The sequence below is a fragment of the Pelodiscus sinensis genome, chromosome 4 (assembly GCF_049634645.1).
Source record: "Pelodiscus sinensis isolate JC-2024 chromosome 4, ASM4963464v1, whole genome shotgun sequence".
Taxonomy (NCBI): Eukaryota; Metazoa; Chordata; order Testudines; family Trionychidae; genus Pelodiscus; species Pelodiscus sinensis.
Window position 1 is genome coordinate 99850750 of NC_134714.1, and position 24614 is coordinate 99875363.

Consider the following 24614-nt stretch of genomic DNA (forward strand, 5'->3'; position numbering starts at 1 on the left):
AAAGGCAACTGAAGTGCCAGTGCTTGATAACTTCTCTGCCAAACCAGTCAGGATCACCTGTCGGGGGGCTCCAAGGTCTACCGGTAGATCCTAGTTGGTGATCACTAGAGCAATATAAACACTCCATTGTCTATATGAAATCCTGTTTGTCCTGACTTTGCTGAATGCTTGTCATGTAGCCTGTTGTAAAACCAGGGAAACATTTGAATGAGTGAATACCCCCCTAACCTTATGTTGAGAACCAGCTCTTCCTGGAAATCAGACTAGCTCATTTCACTTAACCTGTTTTACAATGGTAAGTAGTGCTAAAAATCTTCTGATAAATACAGCCCTTGTTACGTTTCTAGATATGGGGGTTCTCACACGTGGCCACTTATGGCCCAATCAGCATTTGGCTATGGCCCCTGTGATACCTTCACAGCCATAAAGGTAGTGGGCGGGGGAGGGGGGTTAAAATGTGGATGCAGCCCACATACCACAGAGAGAACTGCACATGTGACCCACAATGGTAAATAAGTTGGGAGCTACTGTTCCAGATTAATTTCCCACTCAAGAGAGTTACTTATGTCCCAGATAAGTAGCTACACTTTTGGCTGTTGAACAAACTCTTCTATACAAATCCTTTACATGTTGCCGATTGCTGTCAGGCATTCATTTCAACCATCGGATGGCCTTTTTGTGTCAAAGGGATTCTACCGTGGATTTTTTTCTTGTGCAGTGGCATTGGTGGTGGGACCTGTTCACAAAGACTCAGGGGGAGGGATTCCCTCCTTTTTCATAGTGCCAACCAGAGTTTGAGGCTGCAAAGATCAACTCTGAAGCAGATCCTGTCATTTCATAGTCTAAGTTGAAGCTACTTTCATGGGATAAACCTGGTTTTTAAACACTTGTTCTTTCCCCCAATGGAAACCAAACTCTTCAATTTCACATGGCTGTGTCTCATCCCAGGGGGGAATTTTTGGGGAAGTTTAGAAAAAGTTAAAAAGGAATTTTAGCATTATTGAGCCACATGCTGGGTCCCAATTCTGTTTCCTTTGCACTACTCTGGGAGCCAGGACACCGAGAGAGAGAGAGAGAAAGATGGGTCACTTTGCATAAGTCACTTCTGCTGGAAGGCTGTTGGATACAAGAGTGATGAGGACAGCATCCGCACGTAAGAAGAATACAAGAGAATTGGGGAATCCCCCAATATAGGGGAATCACCAATGTTTATAAAATCAGAGTACTCAGCTGTGTATCACACAATCACCTGCACTGACCTCTGAGTTCTGGGGGCTGGAGCACTGGCAAGGCTGCTTTTGAGGTTTTACAGAAGTGTTCTGCTCTGTTACTTCTGTGCATGCACAGCAGTCTCCCAAGGTCAATTGGGGTGGTAAATTATACTCCCAAGATAAGGGCAGTAGAAACACAGTTTACCTTGACCGGTGGTTAGACATTTGTAGCTCACTTGGACTCAGAGATGTGGCTTTTATTTCTTGTTTTGAGTTTAAATTTTGCATTTAAAAATTAAGGAAACATTCCCCCACCCCTGCTTTGCAAAGGGTCAGAGCTGGGGGAGAAAGGCCCCTGTAGATACATCTCTGCAGCACAATCCCCTCAAGAGGTTAGCATATTGATCATCTGTTTTCAAGCAGATCCATGGCTTGTAAATAACAGCAGTGTTTCGTAATAACACTGAGATGCATTGGCAGAATTGTGTGTGGAAACTTGGACTGAACCTTTCTGCACTCTTCCTGTCTGAACTCTATTAATCTTTCGCTTTCATTAGCACCAAATAAACACAGCTATTTAGACCAAGCTCTAGAGCGCACTGATGTGTAAGTTGCTGATTTCACAATCAACTAACTTTTCTTTTTTTTCTTTCTGCAGTAACACTCTCTGCTGCCACTCCAGCCTACTTCCGTGGCTTCACACTGATTGCTCTAAAGGAGGGCAAAGAGGGAGACAAAGAAGAAGATCATGTGGGAACCTTTCAGGTGAGAGACCCTTCCCTGTGGACCTCGGGCTTCAGTATTACACCCCGTTAAGTGATCCATTTCAAGAGGAGCCATTATTAATACTGAAGCATGCAAGATGTATATGTGTGAACATTCCTGCAGCTGTTAGCATAATGCAAGGGCACCCTAATTTGCATTCTGCCCATGCTCTTCAGGCAAGGCACTTGAACCTTTCCTTTAATGGAACTTCAGCACGTGCTTAAAAGCTTGTGCTTAAGTGCTTTGCTGAATCAGGGCCTACTGGATCAGCGTTTGGGCAGGATATCTTGCTATGCAACTACAGCGATGGTTTAATCTGTACACTTCACCATTTATATTTCTTTTCCTACATGTTTGGTCCTACAGTTTGTCTCTTTCAAATATAGCTAAGCTTTCCTGGTCATTTCTCTGGTTATAATCATCTTACTAGCTATATGGTAGAGCAAGAAAAATATATCCTAGTCCTTAGGGCATTACCAGGGAATATATAAGGTTCTTTTGCAACTTGGTATCCATGAAGTTACTTCAAAACAGTGTTACATAACAGATAATTTTGTGCAAAAGTAAGAGTAAGTATTACAATAGCAACCCTTCTCCAGGATTTCTTGCTGAGTGTTCATACTGAATTTCCAGCATAGTAATATTATTATGGGTGATACAATGTAGGATTAATAGACTGGACAGTGATACTAGTATTCAAAAACAAACACTTAAATATTTGCAAGATAGAAATGCAAAATACTTAATTTTTGGGGCGTCGCAGGGAAAGAGATGTCAACATCATCTTACTTTTCCCTCTTTGGATAATTTTGGTGCTCTGATACAGTAAATGTCACCAGCTCATTCAATATATTGTGAATATTTGTCCTGTTTCCTCATATCTGTAGGATTTGGCAGTGCATTTTAGACTTCTGTTTGTCCAGATCACACAACACCCTCCGCCCCCCCAAAATACATGATGTTGACTTGATTTTGGAATTTGGCCCCAGAATTAAGCCTCTTCTTAGGTATGCTGCTGATGTGGACCAGATTTCAATTATGAAGATACCTAGCAGAAAGGGGTATTCGGATCAGTTTGGATAGTGGGAAAGGATTAGCATAAAGACTAATCCACAAGTTAGGGAAATATAAATTACTGTGGATTATTTAATAATGTTTACTTTTTTGGGGGAAAAAAGTTTCTCTTGCTACAGTTAGTTGTATTCCCACTCTTAATATCACATTGAAGTTAAAATCAAATTAATTTTACCATCGGTGCCCAGGGTTGGAAGCTATGCTTGAGCCTAGACTTGAATGCAACGTGCATATCTGCACCATAATAGAATCAAAAACGCATTTCATTTTGCAGGAGTGGAGAGCAATTTTGAAGCCAATAGAGAGTGGGTAGCAAATGGTAATTTCCAAATAGCTCAAAAACACCTAATGGCTCTCAGTGGAGAGATGATTATTAAGATGTTTAATTAGTTGTATTATACTGCTGAAATCAGCATTTTAATTGGCAGATGAATATTTTAAAAGTGATGCATTCTAAAATCGTATTTCTGTAGCATAAGCAGCAGTCATTGTCTCCTTCTCCCTGTGTAGATATTAACAACTGCTGTTCCACAGGTTAGCACCTGGCTATGATAATCTGCATTCATAAAAGATTTAAGCACAGATTTGATTGACACATTTCTGTGGCATGGCAGAAAGACAGAGACTTTTAAAATGCTGTATCAAGGTAACATCATGTCTTTCCCTATGGTGTAAAGTCACTAGAGGTGAGCAGACATTTTGCAAAAGAAATAAAAACTATGTGCAAGACAATTTGAGTGAAACATAGGATATGTTTACACTGCAGAGTTTTTTCAGAAAAACAGCTGTTTTTCCAAAAAAACTTCACTTACATCTACACTGCAATCACATTCTTTCAAAAAACAAACAAATACAAGAACAGAGGGGTTTTTCCAACATTGGTAAACCTCTTTCTACAAGGAAGAAGCCTTTTTCCGAAAGAGCTCTTTTGGAAAAAGGCGTGTGTGGATGGGGAAGAGGGAGTTCTTTCACAAGAAGAGGAAAGAGAAAAAAGCACAGGTGCCCTGGTGGCCACTCCGTCCATAGCAATCACAGCTTATATGTGAGAGAGTGTCCAGTGTGGATGTGCTTTTTCAATGTGCTTTTGTTGTGTAAACTCTCTCTTTCGGAAGATGTTTTTCCGGAAGATCTCTTCAGGAAAAGCTTCTTCCAAAAGAAGCCTGTAGTCTAGACATAGCCATAGACACAACAAATATATTCTTTTTTTAAATGGGAGAAACTGGGATATTTCTTTCAAAAAAAAAGTAGAAATAAAATCAGAGAAAAAGACATGGTCCCACTTCTGGACCATGAGTGTGACCCCCCCTGCATCTAGGGAGAGTCCAAGTTACTGTCCAGAGCCCATGATAGTAGATTCCCAATACAGGATCCTACCCAAATTTATGAAATATGATGATGTGTTTGTATACATTGTGCAAACTTTAATGAAGCCACAAAACAAAATATTCTCTGAAGCTATTTTTGTTAGTCTCTAAACTGCCACATGATATATGAACCTGTAGTATATCCATTATAGGGACAAACTTATATGCTTTTCTCCCCTCACAAATATGTCACCATATTGGTAATGGCTGGTAGAAGCCATTGCCATGATGAACCTGAAGAACTGCATTGAAATGCATTTTGTACATGAGAGAAAGATAAGAAGGGGGGGGGGGGGCGGCTCTTACTGACCATGCACACACTGTCTCTCATACCTCTCTCTCTCTCTCTCTCACACACACACACAGTCTCTATTGTACACTGATTTATGTGTGTCAGCAATTGGGTGGATTCTGGGGGTCCATGGACTGGGAGGGGGGGCAGCGACTGTGCCCCTTAGACTCATGGGGGTCAGTAGTACCAACTGTGGACTATCTTCAGTGCAGCCTATGATCACCAGTGTAATAATGCTGTGTTGGGCCCCCAAAATCCATACATAGGATTGCCTTGAATATCTGTGCACGGTTAAGAATTAAGAGGCCTGCTTCAACATTGCACTGTTGCATCGTTTCAGTGGAGTTATCCTGATGTAAAACTGGAGTTAAAGGTGGTGAATAATCTCAAAGAATGCAGCAGTATTGAGGGGGAGAATTAGGCAGGGAATATTTTATTGCACTCATAAAATAAACAAAGCATGAAATAAAAAACAACAATACTGGCTAAAATAAATAATTCTTTATGTTTATGTTTTTTAAAAAACTTACCGTTTCAAAATCATTAAAATGGCAGTAAAAGCTTGCCCATTGTAAGATGCTTAAAATGAACAAATTTGCCTCAGGATTCTGTGTTATTGATCTGCAATGTCCATTTCCATCTGGGCAGTGGAGAACAGATCCTGAAAAATGCTGCAGAACACATATGTTACATTAGTATGTGAATAATATTCCATTTTTATAAAGTAACTCAGAACTGGTGTGAGATACAAACCACACTGTTATGTAACTTCTAAAAGTCAGGCAATCCAATTTAACTTTGTCAGTAAGTAAATAAATCAGAATGATCATAATTATTAATAACACTTTCCGTACAGCATAAAGGCACCAATACTGTTCTCAGTGATTGCAGTCATGCTCCGCTCTGGCTGATGTTCCAGCACTTTTCAAATCATAAATGCATTTCCTCTGCAGCAGTAAATGACTCCCTTGAGTCACGTCTGCAGGGCTCCCCTTCTGAAATCTCCTTCTTGCTCACTTACTTGTGTAGACTTAAGTGACTCAGCAGATACGGTCAAACTTCATTAATCAACAGGGTTTGAACCTCATAAATGGTACAGCTGTTCAAACTATTACTTGGATAATGCCAGAGGTTCTCCATTTTTGTTTTGTTTTGTTTTGTTTTTGTTACATTCATGTTAAGCAGGGCTGGCAATAGACCAAATGAGGCCCCAGGTGAGAATTGCCTTTTGGTATCCTCTTCCATTTGTTAAACTTTTGAATATCTTATTATTATTGCATTTGTATCCCATTGCACAATTGTGATGCACAATTTGCACGCATGATTTATCCCAGTCACATAAGATAAATTTGCATGCTCTGATTTCTAAATCTATATTTATTCATGCCATATATAAGCAAATACAAAGTTTTTTTCCTCTAAGCTTGTAGAAACCTTTCAGAATAACTGAAATGTACTTCAGGTGATAAGTAAAAATCAGCATGGATTTGTTAAGAACAAATCATTTTAAACCAACTTGATAGCATTCGTTGACAAGCTTTGTGGATGGGGAAAAAGCATTAGATGTGGTATATCTTGACTTTAGTAAGCCTTTGAGAATACATTTATAAAGTTTGCAGAAGATACCAAGCTGGGAGGGGTTGCAAGTGTTTTGGAAGCTAGGGTCAAAATTCAAAAAGAATTGGACAAACTGGAGAAATGATCTGAAGTAAATAAGATGAAAGTCAATAAAGACTAAGGTTAAGTACTCGATGTAGGAAGAAACAATCAGTCGCACACATACAAAATGGGAAATGACTGTTGAGGAAGGAGTACTGTGGAAAGGGATCTGGGGGTCAGAGTGAAGCACAAGCTAAATATGTCAACAGTGTGACACAATTGCACAAAAGTGAACATAATTTTGGGGTGGATTAGCAGGAGTTTTGTAAGTAAGACACAAAAGTAATTCTTCCACTCGAATCTTCACTGATCAGGCCTCAACTGGAGTTATGTTATATGGAAGCCTCAACCAGTGCTGGGTGCCATATTTCAGGAAAGATGAGAACAAACTGGAGAAAGTCCAGAGAAGTGCAAGAAAAAGGATTAAACCTGATCTGTGAGGGAAGATTGTAAAAACTGGGTTTGGCTAGTCTGGAGAAGACTGAAAAGGGGACATTACATTTTTCAAATACATAAAAGGTTTTTTACAAGGAAGAGGGAAAATTGTTCTCCTTGGCCTCTGAGCATAGGACGAGGAGCAATAGGCTTGAACTGCAGCAAGGGAGGTTTAGGTTGGACTTACTGTTGGGGCAGTTAAACACTGGAATAAATAGCCTGGGGAAGTTGTGGAATCCACATCATTGGGGATTTTAAAAAGCAGGTTAGAAAAACACCAGTCACTATGGTCTAGACCCATGGTCCCCAACCCGGTGCCCGCGGGTGCCGTGGCGCCCGCCGGGCCCTTTACATGCACCCGCAGAGCAATCTGGGCTGGCCCCGCCCCCGGGCGTGCGGCAGGTGCCAGCCTTGGGCGCATGGCCGGCCCTGGCCCCGGCCCGCCACGCGTGCCCTTGCCAGCCCTGGCGCTGGCCTTGGCCCCGCCCCTGACCCCGGCCCCGGGTGCGCTGCACGTGCCCTTGCCGGCTCTTGCACTGGCCTTGGTCCCGGCCCCGGGTGCGCAACGCATGCCCTTGCCGGCCCTGGCCCTGGCCCCGCCCCCGGGTGCGCTGCGTGTGCTCTTGCCGGCCCTGGCCCCTGCCCCGGGGGCGCCGCGCGTGCCCTTACCGGCCCTGGCGCTGGCCCTGGGGGCGCTGCACGTGCCTGCACCGGCTCCAGCCGCGCGGAACCTGGGCAGCCCCTGCCCGGGATCGCAGCACATGCCACTGCTGGCCTCGGGCATGCGGCGCATGCTTGGCCCCGCCCCCAGTCACGTGGCCTGTGAGTGGCCCCACCCCCGTACGCGCAGCGTGTGAGCGGCCCCGCCCCCAGGCGCCCGGCAGCCCCAAAAGGTTGGGGACCACTGGTCTAGACAATACTTGATCTTGGCATGAGTGTAGAGGACTGGACTAGATAACCTCTCAAGGTCCCTTCTAGTCCGACAATCATGGCCCTACCAAATTAATGGCCATGAAAAACGTGTCAAGTAGCATGAAATCTCCCCTCCTGCTGAAATTTGGCATTTGGTGTGCTTTTATTCCATACTACAGGGGAGATGAGTGTTTCTCAACCTGAGAGCCTGACCCAAAAGGGAGTTGCAGTAGGGATCACAAGAGAGGTCATAGTATGCCACCCTTACTTTTTCACTGCCTTCAGAGTGGGACAAAGCTACAGGCCCTGGCCTGTAGGATTCAGACCCCCCCAGTCCTGGCTTGCCCCTCTCTGCTGGTGCTCCAGACAGGCCAGAAGAATGGAGCTGGGGTTAATCCTGCTCCACTCACCCAATGTTCCTACCAGGGAGCAGAGTTGGGGGCTTGCAAGCCCCTGAACCTGCTAGGTGGTTGGAGCACCAGAGCTGGGACCAGCCCCAGTGCTCTGACTGCATTCCCTGCCAGGAGCAGTGGGCAGCTGGAAGCCCCACCCCAAACCCACTGCAAGCCCCACCCCAAACTCTGCTTCCTGCTGGCAGCAGCAGGCCAGACAGGCAGAGTAGGGCAAGCCCCAACCCTGCTCACCACTAGCACTGGACGGGGTAGCAAGGCAAGCCCCTAATTCCTCTCCCCAGCAGAAGCACCTGGCAAAGCAGAGCAGGCTCCTGGCCAGTGCAGCTAGCCCTCCCTTCCCCATGACCGCGGGTGGGGGGGAGTGGCCCCATCATTGCCCACCCACCTGAAGTGAGGGCTCACCCACTTGTCCCATCCTGGCTACGCCACTGCTTCAAAGCTGGGTGGCTAGAGTGCAGTGTCTGCTGGCCCAGCGCCCAGCACTGAAGGCAGCACCCCACCAGCAGCAGCCCAGAAATAGAAGTGGCAATACCACATTGTGCTACCCTTACTTCCGCACTGCTGCCTTCAGATCTGGACTGCCAGAGAGCGGCAGCCACTTATCGAAGGCCCAGTTTTTCAGGCAGCATCACAGAAGAGCAGCCATTCCATGCCATGCCATCTTCATTTTCGCGCTGCCTCAGGCAGTGGCTGTGGCTTCAGAGCTGGGTTCCAAGGCCAGCAGCCATTGCTCTCCATCTGCCCAGCTCTGAAGGTGGCACCACTGCCAGCAGCAGCGCAGATGTGAGGGGAGCAGAGTTGAACTCCCCATTAATAACCTTGCAACTCCCCTCTAATCCCTTTTTAGGTCAGGACCTCAACATTTACAGCACTATACAATTTCAGATTTAAATACCTGAAATCATGACATTTATCATTTTAAAAAATCTTATGATCAAAATGGACCGTGAATTTGATAGGGTCCTACCTGTAATACTGTGAATCTCAAGGAATTGAACTATGCACCAATACTGTGTGGGCCAGTATTAAATGGTGACACCCTTACAATATTAACCCTAGTCCTTTTGTCTGAAAGCTCTTTTTTCTTGCCTTTGCCCTTGCCAACTGAAACACAGGGCCAGAGAGATCCAAGGACTGGCTAGTGACACATTCACGTGATAAACTAGCAACTGACAGCAATCTCTTGGCTGTCATCAATCAAAGATACATTTTAATGAGCCTAAGCTTCAAGAAGCTGCTTTCCCCACTCACAACATGCTAAGCTTAGCAAAGAAAGTAATAGTATTTCTTTTGTATTGTTGCATAGATAGAGGCTCGATAGATATCTCTGACAGCTCATTAAATACGCCCTTTATTAGATGCCATTTGCACTTTTCAACTCTTAAAACATAAGTACACTTTCATAATTACACACAACCTTCCCCCCAAGGTTTACTATATCATAGCTGGGCTTTCATTTCACTTCACTTTGTCCTTATCTCACTGAGTGACTGGCAGTGCCCTGCCCCATGTATACCCGCAAACATGGCTCATAGCATTTTAGGCGGTTCAAGAATAATGTCGTGTTTAGAAAGTCTGGAAGCATTCTATGAGATTCTACAAAGGTCCAGAACATTCTACAGCTTGGACCTCCCTGGTCCGGCACCCTTGGGACATGAGCAGTCCCAAACCAGGGAGTTTGCCGGACCAGGGGAGGTCAATACCCCCCTACTGGTTGCTCCTCTCCTGGGCTCCCAAGGCTGGTACTACCACCCTGCTGCTGGCCCTGCTGTCACCAGGGTTCCCTGGGGTTCCTGGGGCTACCCAGCCAGCCCCAGCCTCATTCAGAAGCCGTCCACCCCACTGCCACTGGGGATTCCCAAGGGTTCCATGGCTAAGGGTTCCCTGTTGCTGCCTGGCCCCGCTGTCACTGTGGGTTCTCTGGCCAGGGCTGCCTGGCCAACACAGTCCCACTGACACCAGGGACTGAGTTCTCCATTCGTGGTTCCCTGGCCCCACCTGGCCCAATGATGCTGGGAAGTTTCCTGGCCAGGGCTGCCAGGTTTGCTGTTGCTGGAGGTTCTCTGGCCACCCGATCACCCCAGCCCAACTGCCACCAGTGATTCCCTGGGTTCCCTGGCCCTGGTAATGCCAGGGAGTTCCCCAGCCAGGGCTGCCTGGCCGCCACCAGTCCCACTGCTGGGGCCAGTCCTGCTTCAACTGGGGATTCCCTAGCGTTCTCCAGCCAGGGGCTGCATAGCTGCCATCTGGCCCCACTGCTACAGGGAGTTCCCCAGCCTCATTTGCTACCTGGTCTGGCTGACACCAGGGTTCCTAGGCTGGGGTGGGAGCTCCCTGTTCACCATCTGGTCCCGCTGATGCTGGGGATTCTACAGCCAAGCTGGGGCCCCCCAGCCTCCACCTGGCCCAGCCTTGCTGGCCCAACCAGGGCTCCCCAGCCCTATGTTCTCCAGCTGGGTCCTGCTCCTGACTCTGAGGCTCTTAGGTCCAGCAACTTCAGTGGCCCTGCCAGACCATGGATGTTGCCGAACCAGAGAGTCTTGGATTTGGGATCTTCAACCTATAGGAGGCTAATGAAAAATGAATCCACGTATGGAATACCTGAAACATTTTACTTCAAACTTTGCTTTCCCTTTTATTGCTAACACCAAAACCAGCACACCAAGCCCAGCAAACCCCAAGCATGTCACTCCAGTCACCTAAGGCACCTGCCACTAAATCCAACACTGATGTTAATCACATGCATAAAGGTCCCTTGCATAAAGTGATTAGGCCACGCTATTCTACATCTACATTGTAATGGGAAGCACAACACACTTCAAACAGGAATCTGCTCTCATTTTTCCCCTTTGAGATAGTCACAACTTATACTTCCATGTCCCAGAGGGCACACAGAGGTTTGTTGAACCAGGAGAAGCCAGAAGTCATATGGCTACTTGACACCTAGTGTTGGCAGGGAAAGACACTAACGTCTTTCATACGAGTTTGGCGAGTTACTGGCAAGCTCCTATTTACCGCGATGGTAGTCATGCAGCTCTGCCCCATGCAATGCTCTGAAAGCTCAGGCCATTATTCCAGTGGCCTCCTTCCTTCGGTTGTTCTCATGCACGCATCTGAACTTGCCATATTGTAACATTTAGCAACTCAGTGCGTATTGTTTAGCACAAAGAGCTGAATAATCTGAAAGCAAATTACACCTGAGCACAACAATCAGGCACTGATTAACTACAATTAAGATTTGAGCAGTATCCATGCAGAACAAGACGACAGCCTGCTTAAAGCAAAACACATGTACACAACTTAATAGATTTGGTTGGGTGAATTAATGTGTATTGTTACCGTACAGTTCAATAGCAGCCATTTAAAGTGATGTGCTGTAAACACATACATGCCTTTTTTTTTTTAAATATGAAGCCACCAAAGTCAGGCTACCAGGACTATAACTGTGAGCAGACACCACTTTGGGGTGGGTTTTTTTTTTTCATGACAAACCATCTATCCTCCAGCTTCATATTTGACCCTGAACTTGTATCCAGTTCTTTTTGGTAAACTGCTGCTAAATGCAACCATTACTGTAGTATTCCAAGAGTGGTTCTTCCCTATAATGGGGATGGGAACCCTCCAGCATGCCAGCCGGATGCCCCCGGATATTTGTCTTTCTGAGCATCTGCAGGCATGGGCAATGGCAGCGGTCAGCGGCCGCGGTTCACCATTCCCACCCAATGGAAGTGGTGGAAAGCAATGGCCCAACCTTCATTTGATGAGACATAAAAATGAAATGCTGGCTATTTGTAGTCATCGAAGTTCCTGTGTTCCTAACTGGGAAATTACATCACATTGTGGAGGACCTTACAGAAATGGTTATTTTTCACTAGCAGAGCTACAGTGCTGTGTGGGTGGTTGTATGGTCAAACAGTTGACACAGTTCATTTCAGAAGTAGCAAGTCTCATAGGACATGTCTACACTACAGCACTAATTCGAACTAACTTAGTTCAAATTCAAATTAACTAATTCGAACTAACTTAGTTCGAATTAATTAATTCGAATTAGTGCATCTAGACCTAAAAGCTAATTCGAATTAGCATTTTGCTAATTCGAACTAGCATGTCCACATTGAGTGGACCCTGAACTGAAGTTAAGGCTGGCCGGAACCAGTGCCGGCAGGGCATCAGGTTAGGACTTAGAGGCTACGTCTAGACTGGCATGATTTTCCGCAAATGCTTTTAACGGAAAAGTTTTCCATTAAAAGCATTTTCGGAACAGAGCGTCTAGATTGGCACAGACGCTTTTCCACAGAAAAGCATCTGTGGCCAATCTAGACACGCTTTTCCACGAAAAAGCCCCGATGGCCATTTTCGCGATCGAGGCTTTTTTGTGGAAAACAAATCTCAGCTGTCTACACTGGCCCTTTTACGCAAAACTTTTGCGCAAAAGGGACTTTTGCCCGAACGGGAGCAGCATAGTATTTCCGCAAAAAGCACTGATTTCTTACAGTAGGAAGTCAGTGCTTTTGCGTAAATTCAAGCAGCCAGTGTAGACAGATGGCAAGTTTTTCCGCAAAAGCAGCCAGACTGTGGAGCTGCTGCCTCAGGCTAGCCGAGGGCTGTGCTTAAAGGGACCCGACCCCCACCCTGGACAGACAGTTCTCAGGGTTCCCCACTTCCTTGTCTACCTCAACAAGGGACAGCAAAGCTGTCCTGACTTGGAGTGCCCTGAGTGCCCACACTCGGCACATCACAGCACTTGGCTTTCAGCCCAGCTGCACTTGCCGCAGGCTGCCATCCAGGGGGGTCAATCGGGGGGCTGTCAGGATCCAGGAGGCCCTGCAGGAGAGCTTCCACCCCGAGGAGCCCGCAGAGCCACTCCAGTCCTCCCCATCGGGGGCTCGTGCCCCATTCCTCCCTCACCTCCTTCCACTTACCCTTCCCTAGCCCCCCTTCCTGATGTAAAAAATAAAGGGCACGGGTGTTAAAAAATAGAAACTCTCTTTATTTAACAAAACTGGGCTATGGGGGGGGGGATTAACCTTTGGGGAGACTGGGGAAAGGAGGAGGGAGAGGGGAAAAGAGAGGGTGGAAGAGGGGAGGGGGAAACCTGGGAGGAGGGAGCTGGAAGGGGGAAGCCAGGAGAAGAAGGAGGAGGGGAAGTATAAAACTATGGTACGCCATATCTTCAGTACTGTGTACAGATGTGGTCTCCTCACCTCAAAAAAGACATTTTGGCCTTGGAAAGGGTTCAGAAAAAGGCAACTATAATGATTAGGGGTTTGGAACAGGTCCTATATGAAGAGAAGCTAAAGAGACTGGGACTTTTCAGCTAAGAAAATAGGAGACTGAGGGGGGATAGGATAGAGGTCTATAAAAGCATGAGTGGTATAGAGAGGGTGAATAAAGAAAAGTTCTGAATTAGTTCCCATAATAGAAGGACTAGAGGACACCAAATGAAATGAATGGACAGCAGGTTTAAAACTAATAAGCAAAAGTTCTTCTTCACACAGCACATAGTCAACCTGTGGAACTCCTTGCCACAGGAGGCTGTGAAGGCTAGAACTATAAGGGTATGTCTACACTACCACACTAGTTCGAACTAGGGTGGTTAATGTAGTCAATAGAAGTTGCAAATGAAACCCGGGATTTAAATATCTCGGGCTTCATTTGCAGCTTGCCGGGCGCCGCCATTTTTAAATCCCCGGTAGTTCGGACTCCGTGTCCGTGGCTACACGCGGCACGGAGTAGGTAGTTCGAATTAGGCTTTCTAATTCGAACTACCAGTACATGAATGAACTAGGGTGGTAGTGTAGACATTCCCTAACTGAGTTTAAAGAGAAGTTAGATAAATTCATGGAGGTTGGGTCCATGGAGTGCTATTAGCTGGGGGTAGGAACGGTGTCCCTGGCCTCTGTTTGTGGAAGGCTGGAGATGGATGGCACGAGACAAAACGCTTGGTCATTGTCTTCGGTCCATCCCCTCCGGGGTACCTGGTAATGACTGCTGTCGGCAGACAGGCTACTGGGCTAGATGGACCTTTGGTCTGACACAGTACAGTCATTCTTATGTTCTTATGTTCTAAGCTCAGGGCTCAGGGTCGGGGTTCTCACTGGAACCAACTTGATTTTCATGCAGACCTGCTCCTGGGTTCACATGTGGACTTTGGTGGCCAGGCTGGCAGCTATCCTGCCCTAGACAGACGCATTCCTGTGACTAGTGCGGAGATTGTGGACATTGGAGGCCTCCCCCCAAACCTCGATGAGGTCCACAATCTCCGCACTAGACCAGGTGGGTGCCCGCCTCTTGCGGCCCCGGGCAGGCTCCTGGGAGCCGCCAGCTTGGTCCTGGGAAGAGGCGGAGGGCTGGGTGGCAGCGGGTGGCTGGCTCATCGTGTGCCAGGTGTAGGGTCTCCTGGCTGGGTGCTGGCAGGCTTGCAACTGGCACAAGCACCGTAGCCAGACCATGTCCCTTTAAGGTCTTTGGGGCCAGGAGGGGGGCAGAAAAGTTTCCCTGGTTTGGCCCAGAGTGGCCACCAGGGCAACCTGGGAAGGGCTAGCCTCCCACTAGTTCGAATTAAGTGGCTACACAGCCCTTAATTCGAACTACTTAATTCGAACTAGGCGTTAGTCCTTGTAGAATGAGGTTTACCTAGTTCGAATTAAGCCCTTCACTAGTTCGAATTAAGTTCAAACTAGCGGTTTGCATGTATAGATGCTTTGAAAGTTAATTCGACTAACAGCTGTTAGTTCGAATTAACTTTGTAGTGTAGACATACCCATAGGCTGTGTCTAAACTGGCCCTTTCTTCAGAATAGCCATGCTAATTTAGAACTTTGGAATAGGGAAATGCGCGGGGGATTTAAATATCCCCCGCGGGATTTAAATAAACATGGCCGCCGCTTTTTTTCCGGCTTGGGGAAAAACCGGAAAAGAGCATCCAGACTGGCGCGATCCTCCGGAATAAAGCCCTATTCTTGAAAATACTTGAAAGTAGGAATAAGAGATCCTCCGGAATAGGGCTTTATTCCGGAGGATTGCACCAGTCTGGACGCTCTTTTCCGGCTTTTCCCCAAGCCGGAAAAAAAGCGGCGGCCATGTTTATTTAAATCCCGCGGGGGATATTTAAATCCCCCGCGCATTTCCCTATTCCAAAGTTCTAAATTAGCATGGCTATTCCGAAGAAGGGGCCAGTGTAGACGTAGCCATAATGTTTCTGTGTATGCTTCATGATTTAAGAAATCTCGGAGTTAGGAATTTCACTGTGTGTATTTATATGTGTGTGTGTATGTGTTTAAAGAACCAAAATGTACTGTGGTGAGAACACAAGGTGAGTGAGCGTGAATGAGCTTAATTGCTATGATAAAAGAAGTACTATAATAAAGTTGTGTCTTGTTGAGCTGTTATTTTGTATCCCAATATGGGGTCATTGAAAAAATATCTTGCCCAGAGGCATGAGAAATTGAGAGACACTTCACTAGGGTTGTATCTCTTTCTAGTATCTGACTGAAACTCAATAAACCATCCGGTTTCACATAAGCATATACCACTTGGTTTTGATATGAAATGCAAAATCTGACCAGCTTGTCACAAAAGGTTTGCAAACTATAACCACAGACTTTATTTCCAGTTTAAACAAAGATACATGTGCTAGGTTTATTAACCCACCAGGATTGGCCTGAAGACTCGATGAATTAGATTAATCTTTAATTAAACACTGTCATATGATTAAATCTCCAGTGATATGTCCAGCCAAAATTAGCAACCCGAACATGTACAAACTGATCGTATTCAAAGGTAAATTTATAAGTAGTAGAGAAATCAGTCTGAAATGACCAGCTTTAGTCATTATACCCATTATCCAATAATTTACGTAGAGAAATGTATTAAAGATAAAAGGGATGGAAAGTGTCAGGTATATATTTTGAGGAGATTTGGAGGTGAGGAAACCTCTAAGTAAGACCATAAGGGTGCATCTACATAGCAGGGCTTAACTCAAAATAAGCTATGCAATTGGGCTACTTCAATTGCATAGCTTATTTCAAAATAGCTTATTTTGAAATTGGGAGCATCTACATAGCACTTATTTTGAATTAGAGCACTCTTCCTCCCACTTCCCTTACTCCTCGTACAATGAGGATTACAGAAGTCAGAGTAAGAAGTCCTCCAGCGTGACAGTATTTTAACATTATTTCAATATAGCTGCCTGCTATGTAGATGCAAATTAAGTTATTTTGAAATAACGCTTGTTATTTCGAAATAATGTTGCTGTGTAGACATACCCTAAGAGTGCATTCTTAGTCTTCAAAGACTTTCCTATTATCCAATAGTACGCCACATTCTGATGCTTCTGCTGAATTGCAGTCCCTCTTCACACTACACCCGTGGTCCCCAACACGGTGCCCGCGGGCGCATTTCAATGCACCTGCCAGGTGCTCGGGGCTGGCCTGGCCCCGGGCACATGGTGCACGGGCGCTTGCGGGGGGAGCGCGCTTGGCGGGGGGAGCGCCAGGCGCGCGGCACTCGGCGGGGGGGAGAGCCGGCCCCGGGCGCGCGGCGTGCGGAAGTGCTGGCCCCGGCCCCGGGCGCACAGCACTCGGTGGGGGGAGCACCGGCCCTGGGCACTCGGCGGGATGGGGGGAGCGTCGGCTCCGGGCGCGCGGCACTCGGTGGGAGGGGGGGGGAGCGCCGGCCCCGGGCACTCGGCGGGAGGGGGGGAGCGCCGGCCCCGGGCGCGCGGCACTCGGCGGGAGGGGGGGGAGCGCCGGCCCTGGGCGCACGGCCCTTGGAGGGGGCCCTGCCCCTGGGCGCGCGGCTAGGGGGGCCTCCCCCGGGCGCGCGGCTGGGGGGGGCCCACCCCCGGGCGCGCAAGTGTCTCCGCCCCCTGGCGCCCAGCGGGCAAATGGCCACGCCCCCTGGCGCCCGACAACCTCAAAAGGTTGGGGACCACTGCACTACACGCTATGCCATTAGAAGTGTCATTCTAGGAAGAAGAAACCAGCTTGATGACAATGTCCTAGTGTCTGTGGTAATCTTTGATTGACTATGGAATTAGTTACCCTGTATGAAAACTGGGTTACGTTTTCAGTGTTGAGAAGCTATAATTTGCAGAATGTGAGAAACTCAGTTCAGTCTAGCTGAGTCATTGCCCTCTGACTTCGGTTTTACACTATTGAGTGGTTCCAAATGAGAACCTATTCTATGATAGCGCAGGTTGGAATATGATATGGTTTTCATGAACATTTTCCATAGTGCTTGAAAAAATATTGACCTGCTTTTCTTACCAGCAAGCACTGGTTGACATAGGGTCCATAGTAAATTGACTCTTGCTTGGGACAAACAGTGGAGAACCAGAGGAGGTAAGATAGTAAGAACAGAATGGAAAGGAAAGAGGTGAGGGAGGAGCTGCATCTCCTGGGCTCTGTACAGCCCCATGGAAGGACAAGGCTGGGGGCAGGGGAGGGAGTGGTTCCAGAACACTTGTGCCAGAGAAGCTGCCAGTGTGGGGCCACTTGCGGCCTCATGTTGTGCTGCTTTCAATGCTGCGGTTCTGGGAGGGTCCTGTGGCTTGGTTCTGAACAGCAGGGTTTTCCCCAGAACTGCAGTGGGGAAAGAAGCAGAGCACGGGGTCGCCACTCAGAGGAGCACAGTTGTACAGTACCACCCCCAGCCCTCTCCTCTGATGGTTGTGTGCAGGCCCCAGGAGCAGGCCTGCTGATAGGCTGGGGCAAAGGAGGGGCCCACAGCTCCCGGCTGCCACTGTAGCAACTGGGCCTTATAAATCACTGCTAGAGTCCCAGGCAGCACACTCTGGGTGTTGCTGAAGGATTGGTGTAGGAAGGCTTGCCCCAGCACTGCCCCTCCTGCCAAAGGAGCACAGAACCAGCCCTCTTCCCCCCACCCAGGGCCCCAGCAAAGCTGTCAGCCCCCCTGCTCAGGAGACATAGCTGTGTGGAAGGGATGTGGAAGATATGTCCATGCTAGAGGAGCTGCTGGTGTGGGGTCACCTTGGTGGCTCCAAATTCTGCTCCTTTCTTGCTGTGGTTCTGGAGAACCTTGTGGCTCAGGAGTCTCCGTCACAGCGGGAGGAAGACTGAGCTCTTCCCTCTCCCCTCCCCCCCACCTAGGGTAACGTGGGATGGAGAGAGTGCGGAGAAGAGTCATGTGAGGGGTACATGGGGAGGTCACATGCCCTGTTTGGCTGGTGCCCCCCTTTGTGTCCCTCCCATTAGCTGTCTTTGTGGTAGCTCAGTATCTGTGATATGTTCTTTTTTTTTCTTGAATTCATTCATGAAATAGTAAGATTATAATAATTAAATTTGCTATTACTATATAACTCTCAATATTCAATCAAGTATCAGAGGGGTAGCCGTGTTAGTCTGAATCTGCAAAAGCGACGAGGAGTCCTATGGCACCTTATAGACTAACTGAAGTGTAGCTTATGCTACACGATAGCTTATGCTCCTACACTTCAGTTAGTCTATAAGGTGCCATAGGACTCCTCGTCGCTTTTTTTGAATATTCAATCAGTTGTTTATCTTTCAAATGTATTCCTTGCCATGATACTAAGATTTATTTTCATACCATATTATTTATTTTCATACCGGTTCTTTTAAGGACCACAATAATTTTTAATTACCAATGTGGAAATGGTACGTGACCATTTTTAAAAACTGAAATACTCTATTTTTTCTCCATGCAGTAAAGATTAAAACACAAAGTGGATTTTTTTCAAACTTTTAAAAATTACCTTTATCTACAGGTTGAGAATCAGGTCCTGGGTGTTGTGTATATTGGGTTGTAGATATAGATCTTGTTGCTGTAGTAACTGAGTTAGGTCATTAGGGGTCAGCCCAGCTGGTTTGGGCTGCTTCTAGTTAGTTCAGTGTTATGAAATAAAATGGACACTTGCAACTGCTTGAGCTCTCTGTGTTTTCAGTGATTTCTTCCTATACTGTGGAACTCCAAACAATATAACACCAGGCTTTGCTTTGATGACACAAAAGCACCATAAAAGGCCTCCCATATTAGCACAGAGTTGTGATAGCAGTGCCTATGCCACCCCTGCATGGATGAAGGGAGTAGGACAATCTTGGGGTTTCTCTGTGCCCAGATATTTACCAGGTGTCAGAATGCTAATCAGGGCTTTGGGCAGTGGATGTGAATTAGAACAGCCTTGAAGCTGCTCTAATTGGTATCAGGAGAGGACAACTCTCCCTCATCCACCTCAGTATCTGGAAAGCATGAAGGAGAATTAAAGCTGCTTTCACTCCCAGCCACTGCTCTTTTGTTCAGTGCCACTCATCTGGACTCGAAGACTTCTGCCTCACGTTAGAACATTTATATTCAAAGGATGCATTTAAAAGACATTGATGAATATATAAAAATAGAGTTATTGTTGAAACTGTGCAACCCTAACAATAGTGAATGTTGTAATATATAATAGTTGTGCTATATAATCCTTAGGGAATGGGCAATATTTGTTCATGATTTCCAGTAACTTGTAAAGCTCATCAGATTTTGTTGTTATAACCAATTTGATCTTTTTCGATGTTCCAAGTGTAGAAGAAATCCTATTCTGCTTGTATTGGACATTAATTATACTTGACTCTACTTGATGTAGACTGTTTCATCTCAGAACTATTTTATTTAGAGTTAATTGTTTTCTTTTCAAAGAAGAAAAGGCTAAGAAAAGGGAACAGAAGAGGTAGGTTTAAAAAAGCAAACAAAGCCTGAAAACGGAGAAAAGTTATATACAGTAGACTTCCGATAATCCGGAACCTTTGGGACCTAGGTGGTGCTGGATTATCGGATATGCCATTCTATCAGGAGGTACTATAAGCTGGTTATATACATATATATACACTATATACTATATATAAAGTGTTTTTAACCCTTTGTATTGTAGCACAAGCACTGTCCAGCGTCACACAATGCCAGTGGCAGACTGACTCGGTCCCATCCAGTTTTGCTTGGTTCAGCTGCTGCCACTGCTGCCTTGTAACTCGTTTTTTGCCGAAGCTCACTCACTAGGCTCTTGCCATTTTGATGCCGGACTATTGAGAGTGCCAAACAATTAGATGCCGGACAATTGGAGTTTTATTGTACTATGACCTATCTTAAGCAGCAGTCCAAGAGTTTTACAAAAATTAGTTCCCTACTGTATGTTGTCATTATCTAAAGATAAAGAATGCCTTACTATGAGCTTCATGGAGATATTTTAGAGTGATTGCTAGGACAGAGGATTCAGTATCATAGGAACTCCAGGGCTACGTCTAGACTGGCATGATTTTCTGCAAATGCTTTTAACTGAAAAGTTTTCTGTTAAAAGCATTTGCGGAAAAGAGCGTCTAGATTGGCATGGATGCTTTTCCGCAACAGCACTTTTTGCGGAAAAGTGTCCGTGCCAATCTAGACATGCTTTTCCACAAAAAAGCCCCGATCGCCATTTTCACAATCGGGGCTTTTTTGCACAAAACAAATCTGGGCTGTCTACACTGGCCCTTTTGCGCAAAAGCTTTGTGCAAAAGGACTTTTGCCCGAATGGGAGCAGCATAGTATTTGCGCAAGAAGCACTGATTTCAGACAGTAGGAAGTCAGTGCTTTTGCAGAAATTCAAGCGGCCAGTGTAGACAGCTGGCAAGTTTTTCCGCAAAAGCAGATGATTTTGCGGAAAAACTTGCCAGTCTAGACACAGCCCAGATGTATAGATGTAGCAGGAAATTTCAGTCAATTACCCAAATGCCAATCCTACATGTTAAGAAAACCTGACTCACATTTTGATAAGTCCCAGTATCATCATTAAGGTGAACATTAACTCTGTTTAAGGATACATCTACATAGCAGTAACAAAATACAGGACTATGTAGCACTTTAAAGACTAACAAGATGGTTTATTAGATGATGAACTTTCGTGGGCCAGACCCACTTCCTCAGATCAAATAGTGGAAGAAAATAGTCACAGCCATATATACCAAAGGATACAATTAAAAAAAATGAATACATATGAAAAGGACAAATCAAATTTCAGAACAGAAGGGGGATGTGGGTGGGGGGGGGGGGGAAAGGTAAATGTCTGTGAGCTAATGGTATTAGAGGTGATAATTGGGGAGACAATCCACAGAGATTTCAACAACCTACATCCCACCATCAACCTCAGCCTGGACCATTCTACACGAGAGATCCATTTCCTGGACACCACAGTACAAATCAACAATGGAAAATTAGACACCACCCTCTACAGAAAACCCACTGACTCATACAGTTACCTATATGCTTCCAGCTCCCATCCAGCACACACCATATGATCCATCATTTATAGCCAAGCCCTTCGATACAATCGCATCTGCTCTAATCCCACTGACAGAGACCAGAAACTTCAGGATCTCTACCAAGCATTTATAAACCTCAACTACCCACCAGGAGAAATAAAAAAGCAAATTGAAAGAGCCAGACGAATACCTAGAAACCATCTACTTCAAGACAGACCCAAGAAAACCAACAATAGAACACCACTTGTCATCACCTACAGCCCCCAACTTAAACCTGTCCAACACATTATCAATAAACTACAGCCTATACTGGAACAGGATACTAAACTCCAAGAGTCTCTGGGAGACAGACCCATAGTCTCCAATAGACAACCACCTAACCTCAAGAGGATTCTTACCAACAACCACAGGACATACCACACTAATACCAACCCTGGTACCTTCCCTTGCAACAAACCCCGTTGCCAGCTTTGTCCACAAATTCACTCTGCTGATACCATTATTGTACCTAACCAAGTGAGTTATAAGATAAAGAACACATATTCCTGTGCATCCAGAAATATAATTTATGCTATCATGTGCTGAAAATGTCCGTCTGCTTTGTACATTGGACAAACGTCTCAGACACTTCGCCAAAAGATCAATGCCCACAAAACAGATATTAGACAGGATCATAAAGAAAAAACAGTTTCTTGCCATTTCAACCAGAAAGGACACTGTCTCAATGACTGAATTACCTGCATCCTGCTTCAGAAGCCTTTTAAATCTGCACTTGAAAGGGAATCCTCTGAACTGTCATTCATGCTAAAATTCAACACTCTACGTGGGGGTCTCAACAAAGACTCTAGCTATCTTACCCATTACAAAGATAGCTTCCCCAATTATTACCTCTAATACCATTAGCTCACAGACATTTTCCTTCCCCCCCTCTCCCGCATCCCCCTTCTGTTCTGAAATTTGATTTGTCCTTTTCATATGTGTTCATTTTTTTAAATTGTATCCTTTGGTATATATGGTTGTGACTATTTTCTTCCACTATTTGATCTGAGGAAGTGGGTCTGGCCCACGAAAGCTCATCATCTAATAAACCATCTTGTTAGTCTTTAAAGTGCTACATAGTCCTGTATTTTGTTTCAGCTACACCAGACTAACACGGCTACATTTCTATCACTATTCTACATAGCAGTGTTATTTCAGAATAACTGCTGTTATTTCAACATAATGTCAAAATAATGTCAAGCTGGAGGACTTCTTATTCTGACTCCTGTAACCCTCATTTTACAAGGTGCAAGAGAAGTTGCAGGAAGAGTGCTCTACCTCACACTTCCTGCTGTGTAGACAGCGCCAAAAGCCGAAATAAGCTATTTTGATTTAAGGTATACAATTGACGTAGTTGAAGTTGCATAGCCAAATCGCTCACTGCTATGTTAGGCTACGTCTACATTGGCAAGATTTTGCGCAAATACTTTTAACGCAAGTGTTTTGGAGTTAAAGTATTTGCGCAAGGGAGTGTCTACACTGGCATGTGCTTTTGCGCAAGACATGTGCTTCTGTGCAAAAGCATCTGTGCCAGTGTAGATGCTTTCTTGCGCAAGAAAGCTCCGATAGCCATTTTAGCCATCAGGCTTTCTTGCGCAAGAAATTCATGTTGCCTATCTACACTGGCCTCTTGTGCAAGAGCAGTTGGGCAAGAGGGCTTATTCCTGCACGGAAGCATCATAGTTCTTACACAAGAAGCACTGATTTCACACATTAGAATGTCAGTGTTCTTGTGCAAGAACTCCCCGCCAGTGTAGACAGGCAGCATGTTTTTACGCAAAAGTGGCCGCTTTGGCGTAAGATCGCGCCAATGTAGACACAGCCCAAGGGTAGATCTACAAAGCAGGGCCAAAGCTGAAATAAGCTATGTGAAATTTCTTGGTTCTCCTAAGAGCTTGAGTGTGGAAAGGAATGGAGGGATTTTTGTAAGAACTTAGTTTTATTATCCTTAGAGATTATCCACGCATACTTAACAATGTTTTGACTATTTGACTTAGTATCGGAATATGGAATGTGAAGACAGTGGAATTCTAAGGGTGCTCTCTGGAGATTGTTTTCTGAACCTGGCTGATGATATGAAAGATCTGTAAGTTGTCTGCACAAAATGGACTGACTATTAAGTTGGCTTGAAACATTATGTTCCAGATTAGCTGTAAAGATTTCAGTGACTGTTACAAAGTAGATCACATCAGTTTAAGAGTTCACCTTTAATATGTAGGATTCTAAAGATTTACCCAGCGTTACTCGGCTCCTTAACTCAATTAATGTTTGTTTTTTGGAAAATAAAATGAAAATGTCCATGTTTCATTTGAATCATTGCTCTGAGGCGGGGCTGGGGACGAGGGGTTCAGTAAGCAGGCTGCCCCAGGGAGAGAGGACTATATCATTCCTCTCTCACTGCAGCAGCTACCTGCCTAATGATTGTGTATGGTATTATAAGAAGCAATCCCATTCCAGGTGCACCCCATTTTCCTGGCACAACCAAACCTTGACCTTGCTTTAAGGTATGATCAGAGGAGGCTGTATACTGAATTTGATGGTCCTAGCTCTTACTGTTTAGGAGGAGTTCTTGAACAAACAGACACATTCTCTCCAATATATCGTAGATGAGAGGGATTTAAGATTTCTGTTCTGCGATAACAGACTTGGCTGTACCCTACACACATCCACTTTCTATACTAGTGTTTGTGGGCTTTTTTCCATTCTGTACAATCCAGGTCCAAAGGATTGTGTGTGTGATTATGGAACCTGTGCAAGTGGCTCAGAAACAACATTCCCATCAGTGGAAATATGAAAGGGAAAACACAAGGTGGATTCTGCTGGGGAGGAACTCTACGAGCCAGATCCTAGCATCAGTATCTCACACCATGTGTGTGTTCAGTGAAGTCAATGGGATCAAACAGGCAGGAGACTGACTGGCTAAGCAGCAGTTTGGCAGAAAAGGAACTGGGGATTAGACTGGAAAGAAGCTGGATATGAGTCAACAGTGTGCCCTTGTAGCCAAGAAGGCTAATGGCACATTAGGGTGCATTAGGAGGAGCATTGCCAGCAGATCTAGAGAAGTGTTAATTCCCCTTTATTCAGCACTGGTGAGGCCACATCCGGAGTATTGTGTCCAGTTCTGGGTCCCCCACTATAGAAAGGATGTGGATGCATTGGAGAGGGTCCAGAGAAGGGCAATCGAAATTATTAGAG

The 24614-nt window shown here is 45.6% G+C and overlaps 1 protein-coding gene across 1 annotated transcript in view; it reads left to right on the forward strand.

Annotated features, from left to right (window-relative positions):
- The window catches only part of SPON1 (spondin 1), a 384871-nt gene that overhangs the window by 10585 nt on the left and 349672 nt on the right, over positions 1-24614 (forward strand). The window contains exon 2 of the mRNA XM_075927822.1: positions 1870-1976. Within this exon, the coding sequence (XP_075783937.1) occupies positions 1870-1976 (107 nt within the window). The remainder of the gene's footprint in view (positions 1-1869; positions 1977-24614) is intronic.